Source organism: Cottoperca gobio, chromosome 19, assembly GCF_900634415.1.
Source record: "Cottoperca gobio chromosome 19, fCotGob3.1, whole genome shotgun sequence".
Classification (NCBI taxonomy): domain Eukaryota; kingdom Metazoa; phylum Chordata; class Actinopteri; order Perciformes; family Bovichtidae; genus Cottoperca; species Cottoperca gobio.
The window spans coordinates 12904634-12931984 of record NC_041373.1 but is presented as its reverse complement, the minus strand read 5'-3'; the positions used below and the strand labels follow the sequence as shown (position 1 = coordinate 12931984).

The following is a 27351-nucleotide window of genomic DNA, read 5'->3' as shown; positions in this document are numbered from 1 at the left end:
ATGGCATTCTGCATCGTATATACGTGTTATACATCGCATCATATGGTGTTCACCAGGGAAGAATGAGAGTTTAAAAAACGACCAACCAGTCGACTAAGAGTGGACAGCCGCTCCGGAGGACATAATCCAAGAAGAGAGGGTAGTAAAACGGTTCTTTTAAGGAGAGAGGGTGAATGGGACAGTGTGACTGGGACTAGTGTGAGCCACTTGGCACCATCCTGGAGAAAGTAACAGGATTACGACAGACAGCTAAATCAACAGTTGACACACACACACTCACACACACACACACACACACACACACTCACACTCACACCACAGCTGACAGGGGGACAAAGCACCAGCTGTCTGACCTCAGACATGGCCCTGGACCCATCATCAGCCTTTACTAAACTAGTACCTGTGCATTTGTGTGTGTTTCCCGACAACTCATCAGAATTTGATGCAATTCAAACAGAGATAAGCATGTGATGGAAAGTCTGCTGTAGATTGTTAGCATTTTTACATGAGGAGTAGTGAGAAAGGAAACATCTGTCCTTTCACTCCAATTAATGTAACATCTAATTATGTTTTAAAGCTAGTCTGAGGAGGTAGACATCACAGTCTTACTAGACCAATGGGTTCGTTGGGGAATGAACAATTAACCATGTCTATAAAATCGGAGTGCAATTTTCAATCGCACAAGAGCCACAATTTCCTTTGTAACTTATGTCATTAACAGTGCCTTCAAAAGCTGTAGCATGAGACAGCAGGATATAATGATTTACTCAGCTGTTGTTAATTAACGTTTAATTATGCGACTTGGCGAAACAACTACAGAGAACAGGAACAAGAAAAGTCTTTTTACCAGGATCTGTTCTACTTAAGCTCGGCCAAAATGGTTTTGTACCACTAATGTAATATCTTAATAAATGTGAGATAAATTGACATTTATTTTTTGTATTCATTTGTAATCATCTTCATTGCCTCCGCCAAGGAGGTTGTGTTTTCCGTTTGTTTGTCAGCAGGAATACGGAAACACTACTGGCCAGATTTTTATGAAACTGTGGAGCTTTGGCCAAAGAAGAACGGCTGATGCACAAATTACTTTTGCTAAAATTGCGAGATAGGGCATGAAAACTATGTAGACACACCTGTAATTTAATTTATAGAAGATACTTGTCATTTCAATCGCAATGCAGTATCAGTAAGGATAAAGTTACCCTTTCATCAAATCTGTCAGCACTACATACTGAACATTATTATAACTGTATAAGTGTCCTAACTGGTCCACCTAACCCTTTGCTGCGAGGCGTCTTCTCTTTATCTCCAGGAGGTACAGCAGGGTGGGTGCTGAAACACAGTGTTAGTGTGAGTACAGAGTGGAGGAAGTGGGATCTGCTGACTGTCTGTACCTTTTATTGAACAGGGTCATCTGATGCCAACAATGAAGCTGCTGCCTCATTATCTGTCTGCCTGCCAGGACGAGGCTCACACTGATGCACGACCAATGTGCCATTCATCCTATTCAGATATACTGGAGTGGCACGCGCCAGTGCGTGGATGCACAGACATACACACACACACACACACAGACACACACACACACACACACACACAGAGGCTGGCAGAAGCCTCTGGAGTGGGCTGGATGACAGCTGATGTCTTTTGATACTGATTGTTTACGGTGCAGCACTGTAGTCCTCCCATCCAGAATGCTGAGGCCACAAAAAACACATTCACCTCGAAAACAACTAAAACAGGTGACCGGCCAGCGGACGGTTCTGGATATTAAAAACTGTGGGACATCTGTTGCTTTCTCCTTTGACCGTCTAGTCTTTCAGCACATGTGATGGGGGGGGGGGGGCTCTGTATGGCTGACAGTTGTCAACACAAGTCATGTGCCCTGTAACGATATAACCAATGTTTTGTAATGAACCACAGCAGTAATAATTAAATGTCAGACGTTATGGTCTAATAATTTGTCAAACAGTATCACACACATGGACCCTTATAAAACGATTCTGCTGGCTCGGTGGTCTAATCCACACAAGGGCTGAACTTTCAGTTTTGATTATATGTTTGGTTTGTATAATGTCAGTCATAAAAACGTTTTAAAGCTCAAGGTTACGTCTGACCAACAGTTTACAACCCAGAGATATTCAGCTTACCGTCACATGAGACAGAGAAAGTGACAAATCATACAATTAAGAAGCTAAAACTAGAAGCAGTTGGGCTTTCTTTTTCAAAAATTGTGAATAGTTTATCAAAAACTAAAGCAATAATTGTTTCAGCTCCACATACCATGTCATTTTCTGGGTGCCCGGAGGCCTTTCTTGTTTTGCATGCCAGCCAAACTCCCAGTTCCTGCAGTTCATCTCCTCTTCTAAAGACAATTAATCTTATAAAATCTAAAAAGTAATATATATATATATATATATATATATTTAAAAAATGGTACCACATTGTGCTCTAATGTTATTGCTCTAAACAACAAGTTAAACGCAGGAGAGTGAAGAGAGCAGTCTGGCCTCAAAGTGCATTTCAAGCAGATGAGGCAGCACTACGTGGCCTCAGCCAGCTGGATGAAAAGAACACATCTGGCGAGTCCAATGCCTAAAGATGCCAAACACAGTTGAAATATTTGGCAAAGCTGTCCCGCTTCCCTCAAACATGCAAACAGTAAACACATACACAGAGAATTGTTGAGAAAGCTTGCAGACGTACAGTACTGTACACCAACGTGCCAGCTCTGCATTTCAAACACAAGGCCACCATCAATTTGAATTGCTCACATTAAGAGCCAGGAAGGACTGTTCCTCTTATTAAAAATAACAGCAGAGCATTATTTTAAAATGCTGTGGTTAGGAGCATGTATCAGTTTGTGAACGCATCAAACCAATATTGTTATTTGTGTAAAAAATGCATTGAAATTATTCCTCACACATAATTTGGCGTAGCTCTGAATCAATTAAGTTCAGTGAAAGGGGATCAGTTATCTTTTACTTATTTAATCTCTTGTTTCCATCATACATATCACTTATGATAACATTTTTCTCACCAAATTATTCTTTAAAAACTTTAAAATAATGTGGTTTAGCCAATACAATTTGAGGAATAGTTTGACATTTTTGGAAATACAGTATTGTTTCTTGCCCTTATTTAAAAGAGAGAGGTGTGAATCTACTGGTAGCAGGCGGTTAGCTTAGCTTAGCTTAGTTTAGCTGAGCACAAGGGCTGCAAACAGCTAGCCTGGCTCGGTCCAAAAGGTGACACAATCAGCCAACCGAACACCCCTAAAACTCACCAATAAACATGTCGTATCTAGATTGTACATATGAAACATATGGCACACTGGGAGGGTTGTCCAAATACAATAATATTATAAAATAATCCCTGGCTAACAATGAGCCGAGTCAGGGCTGCGGTTACCTTCCACACCTCTTTACTTTCACAGCCCTAGGCTACTGTCTTGTTTGCATCTTGTCTGGACAAACACTTTTGCTTAGAAACAGCTACATGTCTTTCTATTGCCCTCTTTATACTAGTTAAACATACTTCTCCTGGTTGTCTGAAACGTTTCTAACAGTAGAGAGTTTCTGCTGCTACATGAATGTCGGGGGAAACCCTGGGTGGGTCTTTGGGAAAATAAATGAAATACTCTTTTTATAACTCTAAGTCTGCCCTCGTCTTTACATTTTCATTCACTCTGTATCTCCGCAGTTTGGAGAGCACACAGGCAGGAATGTACTTATTTTTAAACTCCTTTATCTCACACATTTGTTTCTCCATTCGTGTCTCAAGCATGCACGTGTTGCATATTAATGGCTTTCTCACACACACACACACACACACACACACACACACACACACACACACACACACACACACACACACACACACACACACACACACACACACACACACGCACACTGGGTGGAACCTCTCTTTTGCATAAACATTTCCACAGCTCAGCCCTCTGAGCTCAGATGTCTGAGCTCAGAGGGCTGAGACTGCATGCGTTGTCAGGGATACAGGGATCTGTTTGGACAGCAGAGGGTTTTCCCTGAGAGGACCCCAGAGGTGCCCGTGGATATGACGCCCCCTTGAAACATGGCCGAGCCCTAATAGTTTGCATATGAGCGGTTACATAACTGATCCGTCCCTTGCCTGCAGAAACATGATCGATTCATTGAGGGTGAAAGAAGTGCGCTCTTTTCGGGGGAAATCCATAAATTCTCACATTTGTTTCCATAACATTCAAATAATTCAGGGTGGATTGAGGACATTTATAAAAAGAGACTGCCAAGATGGCAAAGCCTAGTTGGCTTTGATGAGTTTTGTGAAGCTCACTGGGATCGGCCTGGAATAATCTACGCAGAGGGCTGTAATACCAAATCCATATGAATCCAGCAAAAGAGACAAAAACACCGCAGGGCCGGCAAAATCTATCTTCAAACGGTCACATACTTGCCACAAATATGTGAGGAAACAAACTCAGCATTGTTCTCAGCTTCAGAAACAATTGTACATCAGTAATTAAAGCTTATATGGGTGTAAACGCTGAACAAAACCTTCTTAATGTCCATAGAACTAGTTTCCTAACTGCTGTCCAAAGAGATATGATTCGCTATTACATTTTTTAGATTATCTGCTATTAGGTACCAAAATACTCCAGACACTTTAATTGTGAAAGGATGTCAGCAAGAGCAAAGTCAAGCTTCAAGTCTCAAGTCACTGACAACTGCAAAGTATCTCTATGTATGTTGCAGGATATCAGATACTGTCATTACCTAAGGAGGACGGTATTTATGTCTTTTATTTCTAGCAAAGCAAAATGATGCTACTTATGCAAGTCATGTATCCTCCACCCAGACAATATTAACCCCGACAGTAACAGCTAACTGGCAGAATATTGAGCCTTGTGTAAGTTGTGTAAGTTGTTTCTTGTGTAGTCTTTCCTCTTGTGTAGTCTTTCCTCTTGTGTAGTCTTTCCTCTTGTGTAGTCTTTCCTCTTGTGTAGTCTTTAGTCTTTCCTCTTGTGTAGTCTTTCCTCTTGTGTAGTCTTTCCTCTTGTGTAGTCTTTAGTCTTTCCTCTTGTGTAGTCTTTCCTCTTGCAACCTTGTGTAGTCTTTCCTCTTGTGTAGTCTTTCCTCTTGCAACCTTGTGTAGTCTTTCCTCTTGTGTAGTCTTTCCTCTTGTGTAGTCTTTCCTCTTGTGTAGTCTTTCCTCTTGTGTAGTCTTTCCTCTTGTGTAGTCTTGTGTAGTCTTTCCTCTTGTGTAGTCTTGTGTAGTCTTTCCTCTTGTGTAGTCTTTCCTCTTGTGTAGTCTTTCCTCTTGTGTAGTCTTTCCTCTTGCAACCTTGTGTAGTCTTTCCTCTTGCAACCTTGTGTAGTCTTTCCTCTTGTGTAGTCTTTCCTCTTGTGTAGTCTTTCCTCTTGTGTAGTCTTTCCTCTTGTGTAGTCTTTCCTCTTGCAACCTTGTGTAGTCTTTCCTCTTGTGTAGTCTTTCCTCTTGTGTAGTCTTTCCTCTTGCAACCTTGTGTAGTCTTTCCTCTTGTGTAGTCTTTCCTCTTGTGTAGTCTTTCCTCTTGTGTAGTCTTTCCTCTTGTGTAGTCTTTCCTCTTGTGTAGTCTTTCCTCTTGCAACCAATCTTAAGAAGCTGCACTATGAAAAGATGAAGTTGTGAATTCAGCTCATTAAAAATAAAACTACATACCAGCAAACACGTTCCTCCATTCTCTCGAATACCCCCGAAGCATATGATTAACTTCAGTAAGCTTAGAGCCAAAATGCAAAGTTCACGTGTCAGCTAAATAATATCCCTCTTATGATGAGATGAGAGAGTTCATACTTCATCCCTTTCTTTGCAGCCTCTGCTCAAACCAGCACCAACCCCTGCACCCCCCCCCCCCCCCCTCCTTCATATCTAATTCAAATCAAAAGTAATTCTCCTGCCTTTTCCCGCTAAGCTAACTAACACTGTGCTGCCAGCAACTAAAGGAATGTTTTTCTTCTCCTAAATCGGAGAAACACCTCCTCTCTGGCAATGACATTTTTGAATTTTCCTGTTTTTCTCCATGCATCATCAAGTTATCTTTATTATACTATACTATATCACTCCGCTTGACGGTCAGTTCTGCCGCCGTAGCTGAGTGTCTTCGGTTTGTTGCGATTATTATCACATCGCAACGATACTCTATGTTGCCGTTGTAACATGCACAATAACATGTTTCACTGGCTTAATGGGGACAGCTAATGCACAGTGTTTGTGACATGCAACACATGCAAACGGACACAAACCTCTCAAGTTTCTTTTGTCACCGAGTAGTGAAACAGGACCCTGATGCAAGTGCTAAATAATTCAGTGTGTAGGATGTTTACGTGCATCCAAAATCCTGACAAGGCACTAAACCCAAAAGCGGGACACCAGAAGAGAAAAAGATGCCACCTGATTAAGGCGGATAGTGAAAAGGTAAAATACACAGTCCTGGTAGCATGACAGGACACGTAACAGACTCTTTCATTTTCAAATTAAGATGGGTGGTTTGATCCCTGCAGGCAAGGAAAAATAGAAAATCCTTTATGGCGTGTGCCAGAGCCAAAGCACTGCGACTCCTTACACTGACACCGCAGCAGAACAGCAGAAACTAAACGGGTGTTGGCGGAGTAAAAATACAAACAAGTATCCTTTTGTTACACGTCACTTTTTTCTATTGGGTGACTTTGGTTACAGTGTGAAACAGCACATTTACTTCCTTTATGAACATGCGGAACAGACCATGATAACACACACATGGAGGATGATGACACATTGACATGCAGTGGAGATTCAAGCAATAATTGCACAGGTTGAATCTAGGGATTGCACACTTTATAGAACCACCAATGCCTAAAGCCATGTTGTACCTACATACAAACATGTACAGAGATAAATGCTGAAGAAGACGTAAGGAGGCAATCCATTGCTTTACCTGTTAACGGACTCTGAACGCGTTCCTGTCTGGTTTAATGTGACGGATAAAACTGCACTTTTGAATTAGACACTTATGACACTCAGTGGCTTTTGCTCCATTGACAGTGAGCACTGTGTTTGGGAGGTTCCTCCTGAGATAATTATGGGTAGAATCTATACTTTGCCTTTAAGTACATAGTTATGTTTAAAAAGTCATACTATAAAAACATTAATGTGGTTGTCATCGTACGTTTGGTCCTACAGTCCATATTGTGTATAGACTTTGCAGCACACTCCAAGTCTGTTCCAATAAACTTCAAGTTCAAGTGACAAACCGGACATAATTCAGCTTTAGACTCCTGTCAGAGCTTGAAAGTCTACAGACCCGACACACACCGTACACACTATGGTATGTTTCTCCGTCTGTAAAATACATTTGGTGTAAAGTTTTCTATCAACACTTTGTCAGGTATTTACTTTGTCAATTGAAACAGAAAAACAGACATTCATGTGGTCCTTATCATCCTTTAAGCCACAGAACACACCTCTCACTGATTGCAATTAGGGTTTAGGGATTTCAACAGAACAAAGCATGATAGAATAGAAGACATTAGACCAGAAAAGGATGGAATAGGACAGAACAGAAGAGGATTGAATAGGACGGAATAGAAAAAAGCAGCAACATTAGATAGATGTGTGTGTGTGTGTGTGTGTGTGTGTGTGTGTGTGTGTGTGTGTGTGTGTGTGTGTGTGTGTGTCTCACATGCTGGAACAACTGACAGCAGCAGCCACAGGTGACAGACAGACAGCGGGGGGGGGGGGGATTATTTGGTCTGCAGCACTTGTGTTCACGGCCATCACTCATTCAGCTCACGTCATTAGTCTGTACAGCTCTGTATTCACACTGAGCCTGCACTGAGGGATAAATCCTGCTCAAAGTACACCCCAGACAACTGTCAGCCCCCAGACTATCACAGTACAAAGCTTTCCAATATTTATATCCACCTATATTTATAATCCCTTCTCACCCTTCATCACCATGATAGGCGTTTTCCTAGTTGATGCTGTAAAAGAAGCCACAGTTTTGTTTTGTTTTTGCGGTGCTTTTCTTACCTATAAAGTGCCTGAACGTCCAGTGGAAAATGTGGGGATCGATCCAGTCAGAAAAAGATATCCAACTTCTTCAGTCTGGGGATGTGGTGGCGGAGTTGCTTTTTCTCCACGACTCAACTTTTTTTAAGCGGCTACACTTCCCACAGCTTTGAAGTCATTATTCCCGGAAATGAATGCTTTGTTTTGCGCGTGAAGGTCAAGAAAACATGTTGACAGTGGAAAGTGACACGGTGGTCCCGGCTCTGTCTCGGTACAATCAGCTGTCATCACATTAGAAACGGGAGAAGCCGAGTCACTTTGCGTCTCTCCATGCCTACATACAACAACGCCACCCACTTTTTTTCCAAAGAGACCCGTAGCTGGCCCGGCCGGTGCCTGACTGAAAACAAAAGAAAGTGGGTCCAAGAGTACAAGAGGACCTGACTGATTTCACTGTAGCTCAACAAAATGAAACACTGCAGGATTGCATCAATAAAAAACATAACCAACACAAACCAACTAATAACCAGGAGTAAAAGTAAGTACAGTAAGTGCATTTACTCAAGTAGTAAAGTACACTTTGAGTTAATCGTAGTTTCCTCAAGCAATTAACATTTGCATATCCACTCCATTTCAGAGGGAAGTATTGTACTTGTTTTAGTTTGTGCAAATGCAGACACAGCCAGTGTTTAAAATATGATGCTTTATTATAGATTAAACTAACCAATATAATAACTTTTAAGTTACCTCCACCTTCACCAGCTATAGCATTGAATGCTGCTTGAATCACTTATGCCAGTTAATTAATATATTATATATTACTACTTTCATAGGGGTCATTTTTACTTTAGAGATCCTTTTACTAGACCTGCAGCTAATGACTATTTTCATTGTTGATTCATCAATTATCGGAAAATGGTATATTAAAAAAAAGCAGACCTGGGAGTTAAAATAAATAATAAATCTAATATAAATAAATATAAATAAAATACTCACTGTCACCTAATCATGATGTCAGTAAACTTATAGGACCAACTTGCTCAAATATAGAACTAATTTTAAAAAGCATTTACCTATTTGTCATTAAAAATGGCATAATACATCTTTAAATTTAATATACTACATTGTACTTACGTGTCAGCAATCTTCTAAGACTTACACTGTCAGCAAATATATATTTATATAAAGCATCTACTTGTAATGCCAAATTTCACAATTCATTTTTTAAAATCGCCTTCCTTCCTCACATCTGATGCATAAAAAAAATACACAAATTGATCTTCATGTCAGCTTCAAAATGTTGGAACGTACTATTTAAATCGATGGCGTAGGTAAAAAGATGTTTACCTTTCTTTTACCAGATTTCCCAGTTTACATTGTTCTATACCAGCTCAGCACGATATTCTAACATTAACCATCTTCAATAATAATGTCATCTATTGCATGTAAAATCCGTATGATGACAAAATATAAAAACGTTTTTTTGTGGCAGAGATTTAACCAAAATCAACATGAACAGTTCCTCTATTATTGAGCTCATTCCTGTGCAGGTCAGCACATGTTTGGGTTGTCCACTCCATTCAGACAAACACTGTTCAAAGCAGTTTTAAGAAGTAACATTAGCTACATTTCTCATGTTTTCTGAATGTTATACAGTTTTGCTTTTGTTAAAAGGTCTCAGCATGACAAAAGTAAAAGAAATAGGTGATATGGTCTGACACTCAGCAGAAGGTGTAACCAGTAATCTGCTTTGTGGCTTTCCTCTCAAACTGCAGCTCTCTCATTTGGAATCATTAAGACAATGAAAACCTTTTTATAGAGAGAGAAAATCACAGTCGTTGCATGAGGGATTATACGTTTGGTAATCCGTTTCTCAGCCGTGACAATTGTGTGTTGCGGCGTGAATCATCGCATGCTTTTTTGCTGCGTCTGCAGTAATGACGGCTTCCTCATATGTGATCTTGCATGTGCAGAACAATAGCAGGAAGCAGAGGCAGTGAGATGCTTTTGCCTCCAAGTGCTGACACGGAAAAGGAAAAGATACACGAGAGGACAGGAGAGACACAAAAACACACGTGAAAAAGGCTCAATCACAAACACACATATCTGCAAACAAATCAGCTTCATCATAACATAAAGTATACAACATGTCGTCTCGTCAACCATTAGATTCCCTCTACAGTAAATGATAACTCTGCTCCAGTAAAGCCATATGCATAATAGTATGTGTTCAATCAGTCACTAAACCAATGCATCTATATCAATGTTAACTGAATCAACAACTTGTTGAAGTTGTATTATGATGTGTCTGTACTGGACACTATATTAACTAATGTATGTGCAATATATTGTTTATACCAATAATTACTAATATCAGTATCTGTTCTTTATTCATGTTTTAGTTTATTTAACAGCGAGTGACAGATAGATGTTTTGTAAATATAAATACAAATGAAACATAAACAAAATCAAATTAAGGCTTTAGTTCTGACAGTTTTAGAGTTTGTGCAGTATTGTAGTGTGTCCTGACAGGACTTTATGTAGGACATGAAGACAGTACTATTTTACAACTAGGGTTACTATTTTGCAAATTTGCTGGTATGAATATGGACTTTTGACAATAACAAGACAATAAGATTTCTTACAAACATTTTCTTTACAGGGATCCGATTATTAAAACAACCAAACTAAAAAATTACATTTTAAGATGAGTTTCAAATGTTTGTTTTTAAAAAAAACAGTTAAGGTCATATCAAAAAGTCTGACTAAAGGTACATTCCCCCAAACAACGATGCACTGACTCTGATAGTGAAAAGCCAAACACTGCATCTTCCTTAAAGACTGCATCCTAAACTTTATTTGGATCATTTTTTCAAAACAAAGTTACAATTTGTTTTACAAAACTAAATAAAAATGGTAGACAGACAACGATAAAGACCATTTAAAACAGTTGTAAAGTTATACAACACTGAGCAATCTTATAAAAATATAAGATCATTTATAATTTAAGAGAATGCCTTTGTATATAAATGTGTTTTAAAGTAAGAAGTGACTTAACAGAAGTGAAATTCGAGCCATAAACCCTGTGAAAGCTCCCATATAAAGATATGTTTTTAAAAGACATTTAAATATACAGTATATATACATGGAGCCCCAACTCAACAAAACATTATCTTGTTTAAAGATTCAGGCATTTTCTAAACGATTAATTTTCCGAGTGCTTGTTCTGTAACTTCTGATAAAGTCTGATCCGTCAGTGTCATAGAACTTAACCTCTGAGTCAACGAATGTGGGTCAGTCCGTGTAAGAGACGGACCCCTGGTGGGCTTCATTGACGCCACATATGGCCCACTAAGTGTTCACGAATACAAGTACAAGCCCTGACACACACATGCACACACCCATACTACGGCTGAGAAGGCTCCAGATCAGTGACTCTGTATGAAATGCTGCCTTTGTCTTCTCTCACAGTGGCCACTTTCATTCAGGGTCAGTATGTGGCTCTGTTGTTGTCTTTCAATATCTGCTGCCAGTTGATCGTCGCTGTATTGCTCTGTAGGCAGAGAATACATTGGCTGTCGTACAATCGTGCTATTGTGTCTGCTCTGAGAAACATCAGCTGTGACAAAGTGTTGGAGTAGGCAGAAAATGAAAGTTATTGTACTCATGTATTGTAGTTACTGGCCTGATATTTGAGCTGATGTCAGTAAGTGAATGACTTATGATTATTGTGACTCAGATTCAACAGGACAGTGGGGTTGTTGTTATACGACTAATATAGCTCATTGGCTTTAATATTCACAATATCGACAATGTCTCCTGTGATCATAACTTTGGGCTCTAAACTTCATCTTCAGAAAGAGAATTTCAGATTGTATTATTAGTGTGACTCCATGTTTGTTTTCAGGGAACTTCTGCATCACTGTCATAAATTCACAGAGTGCCCAGTGAAGTGCGCTTTTCCTCTTTCCTGTTCGCCAGAGAGAAGCTAATGTTGTAAACTGTAGTGTGTGTAAATAGCACAGGAAAAACATATTGAGAATTCTCATTTTTAAAAGTCCAGTCCACTCTAAACAGAGTCCCGTTTTGAAAAGGGCCTCTTGATTTTAGTTTGGAGGAGCAAGGAATGATACCGTAACAACACATTTCCTGTCAAATTAAATCAAATAGCACTCTTTCCAAATACGTATACTTCAGCCACATGTATACTACAGAAACACATTCATTAAAACAAAACTAGTTCTTCAACTTGGCAGATACTATTCAGAACAAATATGTCCATTTGTGTTATTGTGCATTGTTGTAACAGACGTCATCCTATCCTTTGCTGCCACCTCCAGGGAGCCGGGGCTCAGTCTTGTTCTGTGTGTATCATCTGTCTTCCAGGCTCATAACAAGAGGAAGCAGTGGAGTGATCAGCAGCACACAACGCTCCTTCTTGTTGCTCATGAGGTGTACAGTGGGTTCGGGTTGGTGTTACCAGATTCTTGGATAATATTCATTTAAGTTATAAACTTTGCTAATTGATCAATGTGATGAATAATAATCGTGTTCTTCTCAGCAAAAGCGTTCAAACGTGAACAAAGGACTGAATCGATTTTGATTAATCGACTAAACGTTGCAGCTCTAGTACAGAGGCACACTCATTTAAGCAGACCAAGTCATTGACAGAGGGTTTGGTGAATCTTAGATGGATATTTGCTGAGATGTTTGCCCAGTTGGACAGAATCAGAGTTTGTTTTTTCATGAGATCATTTAACTTTTCAGGAACTTTCAGCTATAGGACCGGGAGCAGACATGTTTTCCTTCCTTGTGCAGCAGTGACATCTACTGTTCTACTTTTGTAAAACACAGCGTTAAAAGGAAAAAATACATCTTCACCACAAGATCTGAAGCATCCCACTGACTGATACAGTGAAAAAGATGTTAATGTTAGGTTTGTTTGTTCTCATTTAACTTTAAATAATACAGTAAAAGTCACTTTAGGAATCTCCGTACTTCATGTTTGCTTGTTAATTTGCTTTTACGTCTCCTTCAGACTTCCTTTAGTCCTTAAGTTTGTTTCAGGGTGGATTAAATAAAGATATTATTAAGAATTATTACTCATTCAAGCGCCTTAAAGCACATAAATATAAATATATAGTATGGTATAACATAAATAAAGCAGAAACACAATATCCTGAGATGGTAAATGATGACAGCAAAAACATTATTTTATTTTCACTTTCAATTTTCATCAAATTATAGTAATCAAAATCCAAAAAAAGTCCTTTACAAATACAGGATAGCTATGTTCATACAAATCAACACGGTTACATAAATACACCAGGTTTGCAACATTCCTTAATACAGACACAAAAAAACAAACAAGAACACAAACGTTTGAAAGACATGTTCAAAGGACTACAAAGGTAGAATAACATACATATATAATGGTCAATTATCATTTCCATAATTTGAATGTGTGCGTGCATGTGTGTGTTTCATGTGGGATTTTCAGTATATGTGTGTATATATGTTTGTGTGTAATTGTCCATGTTTCATCTTGGGCCGAGTTTTAAGGTGGTCTTGGGAGATGAGAGGTTCTTCTTGCCGTTGTGGGGCTTCACCTTCAGGTTTTGTTTTGGTGCCGATTTCAAGTAAAAATGAAGCTGTGAGGAAAACAAGATGTGAGTGATCAAAGCAGAGTACATTTCATACACACACACACAGATACATTAATCACAAATGAGCCTCTAAATGTGTATTTAAAGTGCTTACTTCCTGCTTTTTCTACAATAAAAGGTACATTGATTAGTAAAACTGTAAGATTCCTGTGTATGCCTTGTCCATACACATAGAAACACACCTGTATGGCCTCAGCTGGTCCTACTGTGACCGTGCTGGTGGAGGGGGCGTAACCTGGGGCCGATGCTGTCACAGTGTATGTGCCTGGTAACAGAAGTCTGAAATAGTCGCCATCCACTCCTGGAGGAATGCACGGGAAAAGATGAGAAGTGGAAATATCCAACTGGTTTTTTTCAAATCCTAATTTACACACTGTTAAAATAAGTATTCATATCATTTGCTTAAGTAAAAGTAGCAATCCCACTTTGTAAAAGTCATGCATTCAAAACGGCACTTAAGGAAAGTCCCTCAGTATTATCTGCAACATTTACTTAAAGCAAGAATATGTAACTTTTGACACAATCTTCTGCTTACAAATGAAAAGTCAACCGTCAATACACTTTACTGCTACAGCTACAGGTTTTTAAAATGGTAAGTAAGTAGTAAAAAGTAATAGAAAATACAATAAAAAGTGGAGTATAAAGTATCACAACATTTAAATATGCAAGTAAATGACAAGAACCTCAGAGTTGATCAGAAGTTAAGTACTTGGGTAAATGTAAATACAGTACAGTTATTATTTTCAACGTGCATTTCCACTATTGGCCACTAGAGGGCGGCTTGTTCCATTCCAGTGTGAGGATGAACGGCACTATTCTCATCTATTCTCATCACTAGCCAGGACATGAGCAGATCAGTTACCATACACCACACACACACACACACGCACACACACACACACACACACACACACACACACACACACACACACACTCACAGACTTCTTCAACCCTGCAGTTAAGGAGTAAAAAAAACTCCCAGGAAATAACAACCACATCTGTAGAACAATTAACTGACATCCCTCCAGCCCCTTCTCACCGGTGGTCACATCGTGGTTGACGCCGGTCACCGAGACCTCAGCGTTTCCGACCGGGTTGTTGTTTTCATCGTAAACCATGCCTTTTATCCCATGATGCACCTGAAAAACACGAGTTATATTTACATTTAATTTGACACATTTTTCAGTGGATTGTGCCTTTTGTGCTTGAGCTTGTGTGAGAATATGAGAAATATGTGTTAAGCACATCAGAAATGTGTGACCATAGATAGCTTTGTGTTGCAAATGCAAATCAACTACATTTCCAATGCAACTTTTCCAAAAACCTTAAACCTTATGAACTTTCCTCAGCCCTGCTGAACCTTTCAGTTTGCTCTGTTTATTCAGTACTGCAGAAAGCATGCGTTTCTGAGCCTCAAACACCATTAGTAGCAATGCATCACTGTATTTTATCTCAGCACTCCGACACTGATGGATAAAAGATATGTTGTTCTCAAACCAAGCTCTCTTCATACTTGACGGAGGGATGTCAGTTTACTTGTAATAAGCTGAATTTCACGCTGCTCATTTAAAATCACTTTATCCAGGAAATCGCAGCCAACATTTACAAAAATCTCCTGTGCACCAAATTTGCAGTGTGTGTGTGTGTGTGTGTGTGTGTGTGTGTGTGTGTGTGTGTGTGTGTGTGTGTGTGTGTGTGTGTGTGTGTACTGACCTGTTCAAGGTATGAAACCAAAGCTTCTCGGTTGCCCAGCCATTCTCTGGGCAGTACTGATGCTGGAGGAAACTTATCACAGCTCAGCTCCAGTGTAATCTCAAAACAGTTGGTGTACAGGTAGTTGAAGTCCTGCATGCCTGAAACACACACATAAATAGACTATTTGCTTTAGATTTCAAGGGAGGATACAGGGTGTATAGAATGGTTTACGTGGCGCCTTCGTTTGTCTCTTAAAGCAGTTGCTCAGATTTGTGAGGAGTTGATAAAACATGTTTCATATGATCAAGCTGATTTTTCCAATCCACTGCATTTTGCCGTTTTGATATATGAGGCCAGGATTGGAAGGGAAAGTTCAAATCTAACCTCACAGACCATGACATAAGACTTGGAGCACAAGGAGTTGGTAAAATAAACATAACACGCTCCTGCTAAATGCGACTGTGGGCGTTTTCATCCAATTCAAAAGCTTTCATGACTCAACCGAAGAGCTCAACAGATTCACATTCCAAGGAATAATCCCGACTAGTCCAGACCAGGATTTACAGATCAAAAACGTCTGTCAAGTTATTGTTGCAGTCACAGATTAATTGAACTGAAATTGAATACATGCCCAGACAGTGTGAGGAACTTAGTGTGCTGTAGCTTCCAAGCATTCTATAAGCAAAAATATTTCTCATAAAACAAACGGGGGAGGATGAAGACTTTAATGTGTCTGCCAGGGCTTGAGCTCATATAACTCCTAATGGCCTGTAGGTGGCCGTAAAAAAAATATTGTATTCAACCAAACCCCTAATAAAAGATCCACTTGGCACCCTGGCATACTTTCATAGTACACACAAATGTAAAAAATAAACCTCAAATATTCACAGTTTTCATTGTCTGGGAACAATTGGGAGACAGTAAATCGGACATAATTAAGTGCTGACTGGACATACTGGGTGACACGAGACTAAGTCAACCCACTGAAAGTGTATATATAAATCTGCTCCGGTTAGGTTGAGAACATTTATGTGTAAAAGGCATGGCTTTATGTGCATCTATGTGAAAGTATACTTGAGTTATGTGGCACCATTTGGATCACTGATGGGTGCACTAGTGATTTATTCTGCATTGATGGGTGTCATCACACAACACGGAGGAGGCAGAGGGCAATGTTCAAAGAGGACGGATGATGTTAAGATGTTTTCAGCGATAGACAGTCTGTAGCAGTTTGAGTTTTAGGGCGGTGCAGCTAAAACGTCAGTGCTAAAATGTGCATGCATAATGTAAAACAGTGTATTATTTTTAAATGAACTTAATATGTGAAGGGAACAACCGCATTTCAAATTATAAACAATTACGACAAATATAGAATAGTGCATCCCAGCCACTTAACAGTTATTACCGCTGTCGGTGACTGGTGGCAGCTCTGTGCAGCTGAAGGGAAGGCTGAAATAAAACATAAATCTGGGGATAAATTCAGAAGGCTACCCCTCCTTCACCCACTAATACGCTTCATACAGACCCTAAGTTGTTGTTGTGTCATTTACAAACTTGAGCAGCTAAACCGAGGGGTCAGTGGAGGTGCAGCTGTTGGTGTGCAGAAGGTGAAGAGGTTAAAGGCAAGAGGAGAGTCTCGGAAAGAGTCAGAGAGTTCACGACGACGCCGCGAAAGCTGGTGCTGGCGTAGACTCAAGGCATGTCAATCATGTCACCTGCCATCCTTCATGCAGGTGGCCTTGTCTTTCTTTGGAAGGGGAATGACAATGGACGCTCTCCAATGAATAAGGGTATTCTAGACCTGCCTTCACCTGTTGTGGCTGTGCACTGTTGGACATTTCTTTTTAAATGGCCATTTTATCTGTTGCTTTCCCTTCACCCTGCTGAGTAGCCAGAGGTGTTGCTCACCCTTGGACAGAGAGTACCAGCTGGCGCCGTTGGTGATCCCCTCATCGAAGAAGTCCCCACAGTTCCAACCCTTGTGCATCCAGCTGTGAGCGTACGAGTAGCTCCTCGCCAACTGTCATCACACACGTGCCCAATCATTCACATGTTCACACACACACACACACACCGACACACACGCAAACACAAACAGACAGGGATGAGAACAGATGCGTGTAACATCTGGAAATAATTCTTTATCTGCAGCACACCTTTCTGAAGATTTTGTCGTCCGCAGTGGCCGCGTACGTGGTCCTCCCTCGAATGCGAGGGTCTCTCGACTTGTCGAAGGGGTAATTGGCTACCACGGCTCCTCCGTGGAGGTTGGCTGACAGGATGAAATTGTAGTTTTGCATCCATTTTATGACCGCCAAAGTCTCCGGTTCAACCTGTGGAGGATATATAAATGTAACTTTTAGGGCTGATGCGTTTACAGGACAATGTACATGACGTATGGAGCCTTTTATACAATGACACACACACACACACACACACACACACACACACACACACACACACACACACACACACACATATTAAATGTAACTACTTATTGCATTGTATGTCAGTGTTTTCATAATGTCCCTCATCAAACGCTACAGACATCTTGAACCTTTAAATTCCACTTTAAGGCTGCCGTTTATCTTCTATGCTTACTATCCTCACACGCTCCCAGATATTAAGGTATGTGGGATAATAAATACAGTCTGGTTCAGCTGAAGAATAATCAGGCCGATCAGAGACACCCTGGCCTTGAAGTGGGACTGACAGGTGTTTATTGTCGGTGGATCTTTATATACACTCGGCGTGCCTGAAGTCAGAGCTGTACGCCATGGTGTAGGGTTACATATGCACACACACACACACAGACACACACACTGATAATCATATCTTTGCACTGTCTACATTTGCGTTATTTTGCGAAACAGTGGGAAAGAGAAACTTTAGATGAAACATCATCAGTTGGCTCATTTAAATGTAGCATGGCTGAGCATGCAGGAGAGCACAGGGGGCTTGTGGCTTCATGCAGCCTGTGAGAATGTAATGCCGACCAGCATGAATGAAGTATCTGTAACAGTGGCACAGTTACTCTTTTGTGTTTGCCTTTCAGGAGGCAGTCATGTGGGTGGACAGCCAGCTCACGACTGGGAGGACCAGCGATTTAGTTTTCTCAACATATTTGCAGCTCAGGAACTAATATATATAAATATATATAAATAAATATATATAAATAAATATATATATATATATATATATATATATATATATATATATATATATATATATATATATATATATATATATATATATATATAAATAAATATAAATATAAATATAAATATAAATATAAATATAAATATAAATATAAATATATATATACATTTAAAAAAATCTTCTTCAGACCATGAATTCTGTGAATGTTATAACTTACTCCAGGAAAATCTTATATTGTTTTAATCCCTACTTTTGATTGATGACGCAATACTCATAATGTTATTTAAATAACATTGTCCGTTAACGTTATCACCTAAAATAATGTCACATGCTTTAATGATTCATCTGGTCAATAACGTTATAATCTGATGGAAACAAACACTTAAGGAAAATAACCTTGAAACTAAGTAGCCCTGTTAGTGTCTGTTAAAGATAAAACGACTGCAGACTGAGACACCCCCAAGGATCTGACCTTAATCCTTAAAATGTACTTTTCAGCCACTATAGTTTGACAGCACACAGGTTCATCCTTCTCTTCTTTCTACATTTTACGCTGGAGTGATCTGAAATAATAAGTGCACAGGGGAAACACAGAGCAACTGGAACATAACTGTGTTTTACTGCAGCCAAGCCTGCAATCCTGAGCCACAAATGCAGTTCATCCGCATATCTTTGAAATAAACGACACAGTTTATCCCCCCCCCCCCCAGTGTTTTTCACAGTATAGAGCAAATGTCTGCGTCTTATCTATTTCATAATTAATAGACAGGACTTGTAGTTGCATGTTCAATACCTGACTGTTCAGGTTCTGCCAAGTTACACATATTTCAAGGAGCACGGCAGTTTGATTGATGGGTTTCAATAGTCTCATAGCAAAGGAAAATATCCACCAGCGCTTTATCAGTTGTAAACTACCCACTGCAAAAGAGCACAGGGGTAAAAGTGTTTTATTATTCAAAGACAGACTTGGCAATGAGCTGATGATTTTGAGTGAAATCACAGGTTTGTGGAGAGTGACGCAGTATCTCAAGGTGGCAGGTAACAGTTACACTCTGAGACCGCACAGTAGGTCGGTTCCACTTGTCATGGTGGTGACGAAATGACAAAAATGTTCTTCATATACAGTATGTACATCTTGTACGGGTCGGTATGATTCCAAGAGCGAAACAGCTTTAGATTTATTCCAAAGAAAATCAAACTTTGATCTAAAGCATATTTTCAGTCATGCTTTTGTTCTGAGTTGTAACATGTAAGGCTGACATTTGTTTTTTTTTTACCCGTCTGTTTCAAAGGAGAGCAGCCTCTTTCTGACCCAGAGGGGAAAAAAGCACAGTTTACATGAGCAGATATAGGTTTTACAGTAAGATAAGCAAACACTGCACAACGGCTCAGACTATACAGACGCACACAAACACGCACATGCAACAGACAGCCGACTAAACGATTCACTTACTGTTTGACTTTATGGCCTGTTTCTTTTTATTTAGTAGAAGCTCAACATGAAGTGGAGTCTGATCCAGCACAAATCTCACAAATCCAGTCATGTCAACAATGTTGAAGCCCAAGATAGCTCAGCTATGTTACATCTGCTCATTATTTAACTCCATATTCAAACACTGAACACGCACAAGCATGAGCAATGTACTCATCCATCTCCCTGTCTCTCCCTCTTTCACTCTCTCCCACACACAAGCACGTACATGTATTTGCACACATGTAGATACAGATTTCCTGTGCGTTCATCCGGTCACACTGACCTGTTGCTCCCAGTTGTCCGGCAGGGGAAGGTGGTGGTTTCGTCCGTTGGTCTTCTCGTAGTAGTACACAAGTGCGTTCAGATCTGGAAAGTTCCGGTTCAGATCAAATTCTCTGGCGTTCCCTCGACCCACCAGGTAGCCGTTGAACTCTGGACCCTGTTGACCCACGGACGAAATGTCAAGTTTCTCAAACGGCAGCTTCTGTTGGGTTTCCTTGTTTTTTCATGTTCCCCGTGGGAAGAATTCTAATCATCATGACAACATTTTAAATTGTTCAATACTTTGATTTATGCCTCAACTGTATAACTATTGAGTTATACTGTTAAGCTGTAAACATTCATCAGAGGCTGGATGGAGTTTTACAATTCAAACTGCATTTCAAACGTTCATCTCCCTTCGTTCTTTTGCAACTTGAACCTCGAAGATGGCCCTTACCAATCACTTATAATGAGGACCCTGGGAACACAGGAATGACCCCCATTGACTGCATTTAGTGTACAGCATCAGAGAGCCGCTAGCATGGCGGTACACTCGTGTTTTATAAAACTCGGGACTCGTGCCTTGGAATGTTTTTTTCATGGCACATTTAATCCTTTAGTGTCAATTTCCTAAAAACATTTTTCTTTACCGACTACGAAGCAAATACTCTGGAGCAAAAAACAATTTGTTCTATAAATAGGGAGGCTTTTGTTGGATTTGCACAGTATTTCCATGCAGAATGTCTGACCTGCTGTAAGACAAATGAAAGAACAGACTGAAATCTCTATGGTACTACTTTAATCTTACATTTCTTTGATGCCATGGGCACAAAACAATATTTTTGTTGCTCAATCATTACCCAAAATCTACACTATGCACTCTAGGATGCTGGGAAATGAAGCAGCCTTCCCATTGTTGTCCAGATGCTACTCAATCTAAACATCTGTTGATGCAACAAATTATAGTGCTTTTGTCCGTGTGTCGTCTGAGTGGCAAAGAGAAGGACGTATAATTAGTCTCGAAGAGATTGTGCGCGTGTCTGGTTAAAGGGGGGGGGGGTTGCATGTGTGTCCGTTGTTTCATGGCCCATATAATTATCCCCCCAGTAGAAAGCTAGGGGCTCTCTCAGGGAGCTGAGAGATGGGATTATTACAGACAGTGGAAGATTTAATAAAAAAAAGAAAGACGCACATACCTTATATGTTATCTGCTGTAATCAGATATGATATGTGTTGTGCTGTGATTTATCTTGCAGGCGTTAAGTTCTCCTGAGGGACCTTAACATTTCTAACATTTCCACTGGCAAGAACACAATCAAGGAAAAATGTGGAAACTTTTTCTCCTCAAGTGGCAAATGATTGCTGAAGGAAAAACAGCCGAAGGCGTCCCAGTGGCAGATTTCCCCAGTTTTTTTTCTTTTATACATCACGAGGAAGCCTGGAGCTCACATGTACGTCAGGGTGTACATTACCTGTCTGGCAGCCACCTCGTAGCCGTCGGGGTTCATGGAGGGCAGGATGTGGATGCGCGTGTCATGAATCAGCCTCATGATCCGCTGGTTTCCGGCCCGATACTCCTCGCACAGAAACTGAGATAACTTAATGAGCAGTTCACGGCCGAGCACTTCGTTGCCGTGCATGTTGCCCACGTACTTGAACTCCGGCTCCACTGGGGAGGAAGTGAAAAGGTGGAGGGGGGCATGAGGTCAAAGAATCCACACAGAGCTGTCAAGCGTGACATTCAAGATGATTGCCTGAGCATGCATACACATACATACACATACACATACACATACACTTTCTCATGTTTTAATTTCAGCCTATGCGTTTTTTAAATTTCCCTCTTTATTATTTTACGCCTACATTACCCACAATGCAACTCAACCACCAACAGGTTTTTTTTCCCCGGAGATTCTTGTGTGTTAAACAAATAGCGAATAATGCAGTCTTGAGCCGCTAGCTTAAACAGAGATCAGGATCCGGCTACAGAGATCTGGTAAACTCATTTTATTTTAACTCCACACCAGATGTTGTTTCATTTTTAAACTTGCGGTCGTCGACCTGAACAGACTCTGGCTCAAGTGGCATTAATTCAGTCAATTAATCAGACTTTTCTAGAGCCACAAAGGTTTTTATACAACTTTAATGTGACTTTGAGGTGGAGTTGCCCTTTAGTTAACATTAGCCACCATGAGCTTCTGGTCATACCACACCAAATTAGGCTGTAGTGAAAAAACGCTTTTTAGTGTATTAAATGGCTTTTATTGCTTCTGGATTCAACTTTTCATTTGAACGCTTGTGCTACTTTTTTCCTTTTAAAACGCAGATAGTCTCGCTTTAAACTAATTACTAATCCTAATGTCTTTACTTTATCGCAAATTTCTTGATAAAGTAGTTCTCGGGGTTCTGACAAAGGTGAGCTCTGGGGTGTGAGTCTAATTACAGCTGATTGAATTATTTGGATAAGATCATCGAGCACTCCTAACTGCCACTGATTGGGTGAGACACCTATCCAAACAGTCTCCCTCTCTGTAGAGGGTTCCCTCCTCTCCCTTCATTAATCACTGTTGCAGCGTTGATAGGACCAAGGACACTACACAGAGCTACTGCTGAACACTTTTGCCTAATGCTTAAAATAATGCTATCTTGTGGCCTAACTATATGATTTCACACCAAAAGCATGCAACATAACACTTCAGTTGTTCATGAGAAGAAGAAAGCGTAGGGTTTTTTGGGGGGTGGGGTAATGTGGGGGTGAGCAGATACTTCCAAATGTATGAACACCCTTTACTAATTGCTTCAGGCACCCAAATGGCAGCTTGAGCATTGCAATTCACCTCCTTTTCTTTAACGTGCGGCCAACTGGCCTTAGGTTCAGAAAACAGTGTTGGCTCTAGCGTGCTGCTTTAACACACACCCACACACACTGAGCAGCATGTGAAAGACGTGAACTTCCTAAAGGGTGCAAGGGGGTTGACCCAGACAAGACCTCAGGTCACTCCCTCTATGAAGTGCACGGTTCCTGTTTTTCACCCTCAGTCATCTTGCAACAGAACAGGCGCACATCCTTCTATTCTACTGAAGGAAGCCCCTACGTGTGCAAATGCACACAAAAAAAAACAGCAAGCTCAGTTGCAGCCAGAAAGGCATTCCCTGCAGTGGTCAAGTTGGGTTTTTTTTAAAAGAACCTCTATTAAAAATGCACAAATGAGAAAGAAAAAGAAAAATCACTTACATGAGTGTGACCCTTTGGCCTGTTTTCAATACAAACATTAGCAATGATGAGGTTATGTTTTTTTCATTTTCAGCCAATATGCCAAATAAACACCTGGAGAGCTGATTCAGTGGTTAGGAGGGGGGGGGGGGGGGGATAAGCAAAGCTTTTGCAAGAGCGGGTTCAGGGTTAAAGCCTTGTTGACTCAAAGTCAACTTCTGTGTCCGTGTAATCTGCTCATCTCTGAATAACACGTCGCATTTTATCATTGGTTGGATGGCAAAAAAATGAAATGAATCACAGATGTTCACTCAGTTCTTTCACTTTTGTCTTTTATCATTCACTTTTAGTTTTCCACAGATTACCGCCAGCAATGTTCATCACAGAAGCCAGCTTGGGATAACTCCTCCTTCTCTTCTTCACTATTAATCCACATAATAATTCAGCTTCAGGGAGATAAATCGGGAAAGAACCAGAGCCCCCACAAACTGCTCTGTCTCCTGTCAGCTATGTTCTCACTCATCCACAGCAAGAAGTGCAAAACAAATGCCAGTATGGCCTGTGCATTTCAAATCCCTAGGCATTATAAATTAATTTGCTGTACCCCTAAAACATTGTTTCACGTTTGTTCAAATGTTGCTTTGTGGCATTTTACAAAAGTAGTATTTGACAAAACTTTGTTGACATATAGAAATCTCACATAAACTGACACATTTAGATTAAGATTGAACACTATATTAACTTGTTTTTTGCTGTAATAGTCTGCAAGTGCTTCAGTCTCAACATGCAGATTGAGATAATGAAATACTTCATGAAAACATTTTTGATCTTATTGTAACATGCTCATCCTCACTGGACTGTCACACAGTGAATCAGGAATTACTCACATGCTTCATGGATGCCTGGGTTATCACTGAACTCCAGCACATAGAGGTGGCGCCCCTCTACGCTGCGCCCGATGCTGTAAATGCGAGTGATGTAGGGGCATTCGCTCTGCACTGCAAACAGAGCTCGCACCAAGTCCTCGTAGCGGTGATGCTGGAAGTCTGAGCTGGACACCAGTAGCCCCATCAGCCCCAGAAGGAGAGCAGCGACCCAGGGAAGAGTCCACCCCTGCTGCATGGTCCCTCAGCCCAAGTTGTGCAGCACAGGAGTAAAGGAGAGCAGGCTTGAGAAGAGGCTTCCTGCAACTATGCAAAACACGTTTAGATGTATATTTACCTCCTTACACACCAAACATACTGCTTACTCCCTGCTTGCTCTTTCCCTTTCTTGTCCTCTTCTTTCTCCTGCTCTCCCTCTCCCTGTGCCTCCTCCCACATACAGTCCTCACACTGAAGAGCAAGTAAGGACAGCCCCCCGCTCCTTCTTTGTCTCACTCTCCTCCTCCAACAGCTGCTTCTCTCCCTCTCTCTTTCCCTTTGGGTCCTTGTCAAGTACATGCTACTTGCTTTATTGGCGCTTAGAATACTTCTGCTTCAAGTAGTTCGCCCCACAGCCCCCTCGGCTCTGTGCACACACAATCTGAATTTCATTCTGTCTCTGAGACACTCATTTTCTCTCCCTTTCTTTGTCTCTAACTCTTGTTCTATACTCCCTTCCTGGGAAAGAGGGGTTGTTTCCACGGCACTGCTCTCCCCAACCCCTGCAGCCCTCAATCATCCATTCATTAACTCTTAAGTCAACACACAACCCCTGTGTGTGTGTGTGTGTGTGTGTGTGTGTGTGTGTGTGTGTGTGTGTGTGTGTGTGCACGTGTGTGTGTGTGTGTGTGTGTGCACGTGTGCCTGCACTCCTCAGATGAATCAGTGTGAGAACTCTTTCGCAACCTTTGGATTGGTTTTGTTGCTGCTCTGTTTCCTCGAAGCAGCATTCCCACACACACACACACACACACACACACACACACACACACACACACACACACACACACACACAGACACACAGACACAGACACACACACAGGAAAGCATGTGTGTGTGTGTGTGTGTGTGTGTGTGTGTGTGTATGAATGCACACATACGTATGCTCTTATGGCCTAGGGAAGAAAGAGCAAATGCCGCAATTAAACTTCTAAAAGACACAGGCTAATGCCAAGACGCATGCATCCCCCCACAAACACACACTCACACACATACACACACACACATTTACTGCAGAGTGTGCAAGGGGTGCTGTCAATCAAACCTGCTGGAGAAAAGAGGAGCTTTTTCCTTGCAGAATGTTGTGCAACTGCCTGTGGAAGTTTCAAAAAAGACAGAAGGAAAGACGTGAAGCAAGAGAAAGAGTTACAGATGTAAAGTTGAGCAACACAACATGCATGAGGAAGGACACGTGTCCATAAAGATACAAAGAGAGGAGGAACAACTAACTAGGATGGAGAGGGATAAGAGAGGGAAAAATAACAATTTGCTTCTCTGCTATTGATTTTCCTCAAAATGTAAATCTCCCTCACATTTGCACATCATATGGCATCAATGCCCTTCTAACTGACAAGCTGTAATTGGGACTGCTTTGGACCGGGCTTCATTGTCTCTGCTGGTGATTGTGTTTCTTCATTGTTTACATCTGGTTCGCTTCAAGGCTCCGCTCCACTCGCCAGACCGGGTCACATCTCACTGCCATGCCAACAACGTTCACTTCTATGAAACAATCCCATCAAGATGCAAAAAAAACTAATCATGATTGTTGGGCAAAAATCCCAAAACAGAAAAAACCTTCCTTGTTACTGGCCCTGAATTGTTGAAAATATATCAATTCAAAGTCTGTGTCAAAGAATGTAATTTAATTTTGACCTTGTATATATAAATATTCATGCTGTTTCCTCATTAACAATCTACTTCTACATGTGTTTTCCCCTAAAGCATCCAAAAGAGTTATGTGATCCACACTGTAGATCACACTTATTGTAGGAAAATGACATCTAGTGGATGTAAATAGTAGTACAGCCATGGACACTAGTTATGCAGAGTGGTAAAAACCTTCTTATTTAGCCATTATCACATTCACATATGAACCTATAGGATAATTTGTATATATGTTGTCCAGCCATTGTGAATCAGACTAATATTTATGTCAAAGCAAAGTTAGCTTGCACTGTAGGCTTCATAAACATAAGTGTTTACCTTGGTTGTGGGGCTCAATATGTCACCAAAATTGACGTTTGCGTAAATCAGATCACGTGCCTTTCTTCCGTAGTGCAAAGGAAAACAACAAGGGGTAGACAAGAGGCGAGGACGTCAGTAGTATAATTAGTAGCTGCTGTTATTAAATCGGGAATTCAAAAAAATGTATCCAATAGGAAAATGTGCGACGACCTCTCTGATAGGCTTACATTGACTTTGAGACAATATTCTTGCCAATTAACAATGCTTATTATAAATCCATGTGGGGCCACAGCCAGTGAAATAAGAGATTTTCTGTGAGACTCCTGTGCGTCCAAAAGCACCCATTTTGTTACATAACTACAACCAGTGGTAGCCTGTATTTAATGAGAACAACCTTTCTTTTGAAATATTTTAATATTAGGCAATTATTAGGACATTTTTCAGTTTCATCACATATTTAAGTCATTATTCGGTTATTATTATTTGTGGCATTAATAAAATAAAAAAAACGTTTTTTTTGTAGTGTAATATTGTTTGCAAATAAAGTGTTCAGACCTAAGGAATTAAACTCGCCCTTACATCGTATGTCCACTAGTGGGCAGTGTATACTAACACGCACCTCATATAGACTTGATTACAGTTAACGCTTACTTTATATTACACTACCTCATCTTAATTCAGTGGTTCAGCCAATACACTGAGAAACCTCACATAGATTCAGCGTTTTCTAAATCCAATCCGATTTTTATG

The 27351-nt window shown here is 40.5% G+C and overlaps 2 protein-coding genes across 3 annotated transcripts in view; both read right to left on the bottom strand.

Annotated features, from left to right (window-relative positions):
- dnmbp (dynamin binding protein) overlaps positions 1-8366 on the bottom strand; it is a 42903-nt gene extending 34537 nt beyond the window's left edge. Inside the window, 1 exon segment of the mRNA XM_029456465.1 lies at positions 8047-8366. The gene's annotated coding sequence lies outside the window, so the exon portion shown is untranslated.
- A 4849-nt stretch (positions 8367-13215) lies between these two features.
- On the bottom strand, positions 13216-26724 carry cpn1 (carboxypeptidase N, polypeptide 1). Of its 2 annotated transcripts, XM_029455692.1 has the most exons (10): positions 26620-26724; positions 24382-24684; positions 21753-21949; positions 20303-20458; positions 17543-17719; positions 17295-17406; positions 15405-15544; positions 14731-14830; positions 13874-13992; positions 13216-13676 (listed from the first exon to the last, which is right to left on the bottom strand). In XM_029455692.1, the coding sequence occupies exons 2-10, from the start codon at positions 24614-24616 to the stop codon at positions 13566-13568; spliced, it is 1347 nt and encodes a 448-aa protein (XP_029311552.1). In that variant the 5' UTR covers positions 24617-24684; positions 26620-26724; the 3' UTR covers positions 13216-13565. The 2 variants fall into 2 exon arrangements, with proteins under 2 accessions (XP_029311552.1, XP_029311551.1); XM_029455691.1 differs by lacking the exon at positions 26620-26724 and having other exon boundaries at positions 24382-24846.
- Between the last annotated feature and the right edge of the window lie 627 nt (positions 26725-27351).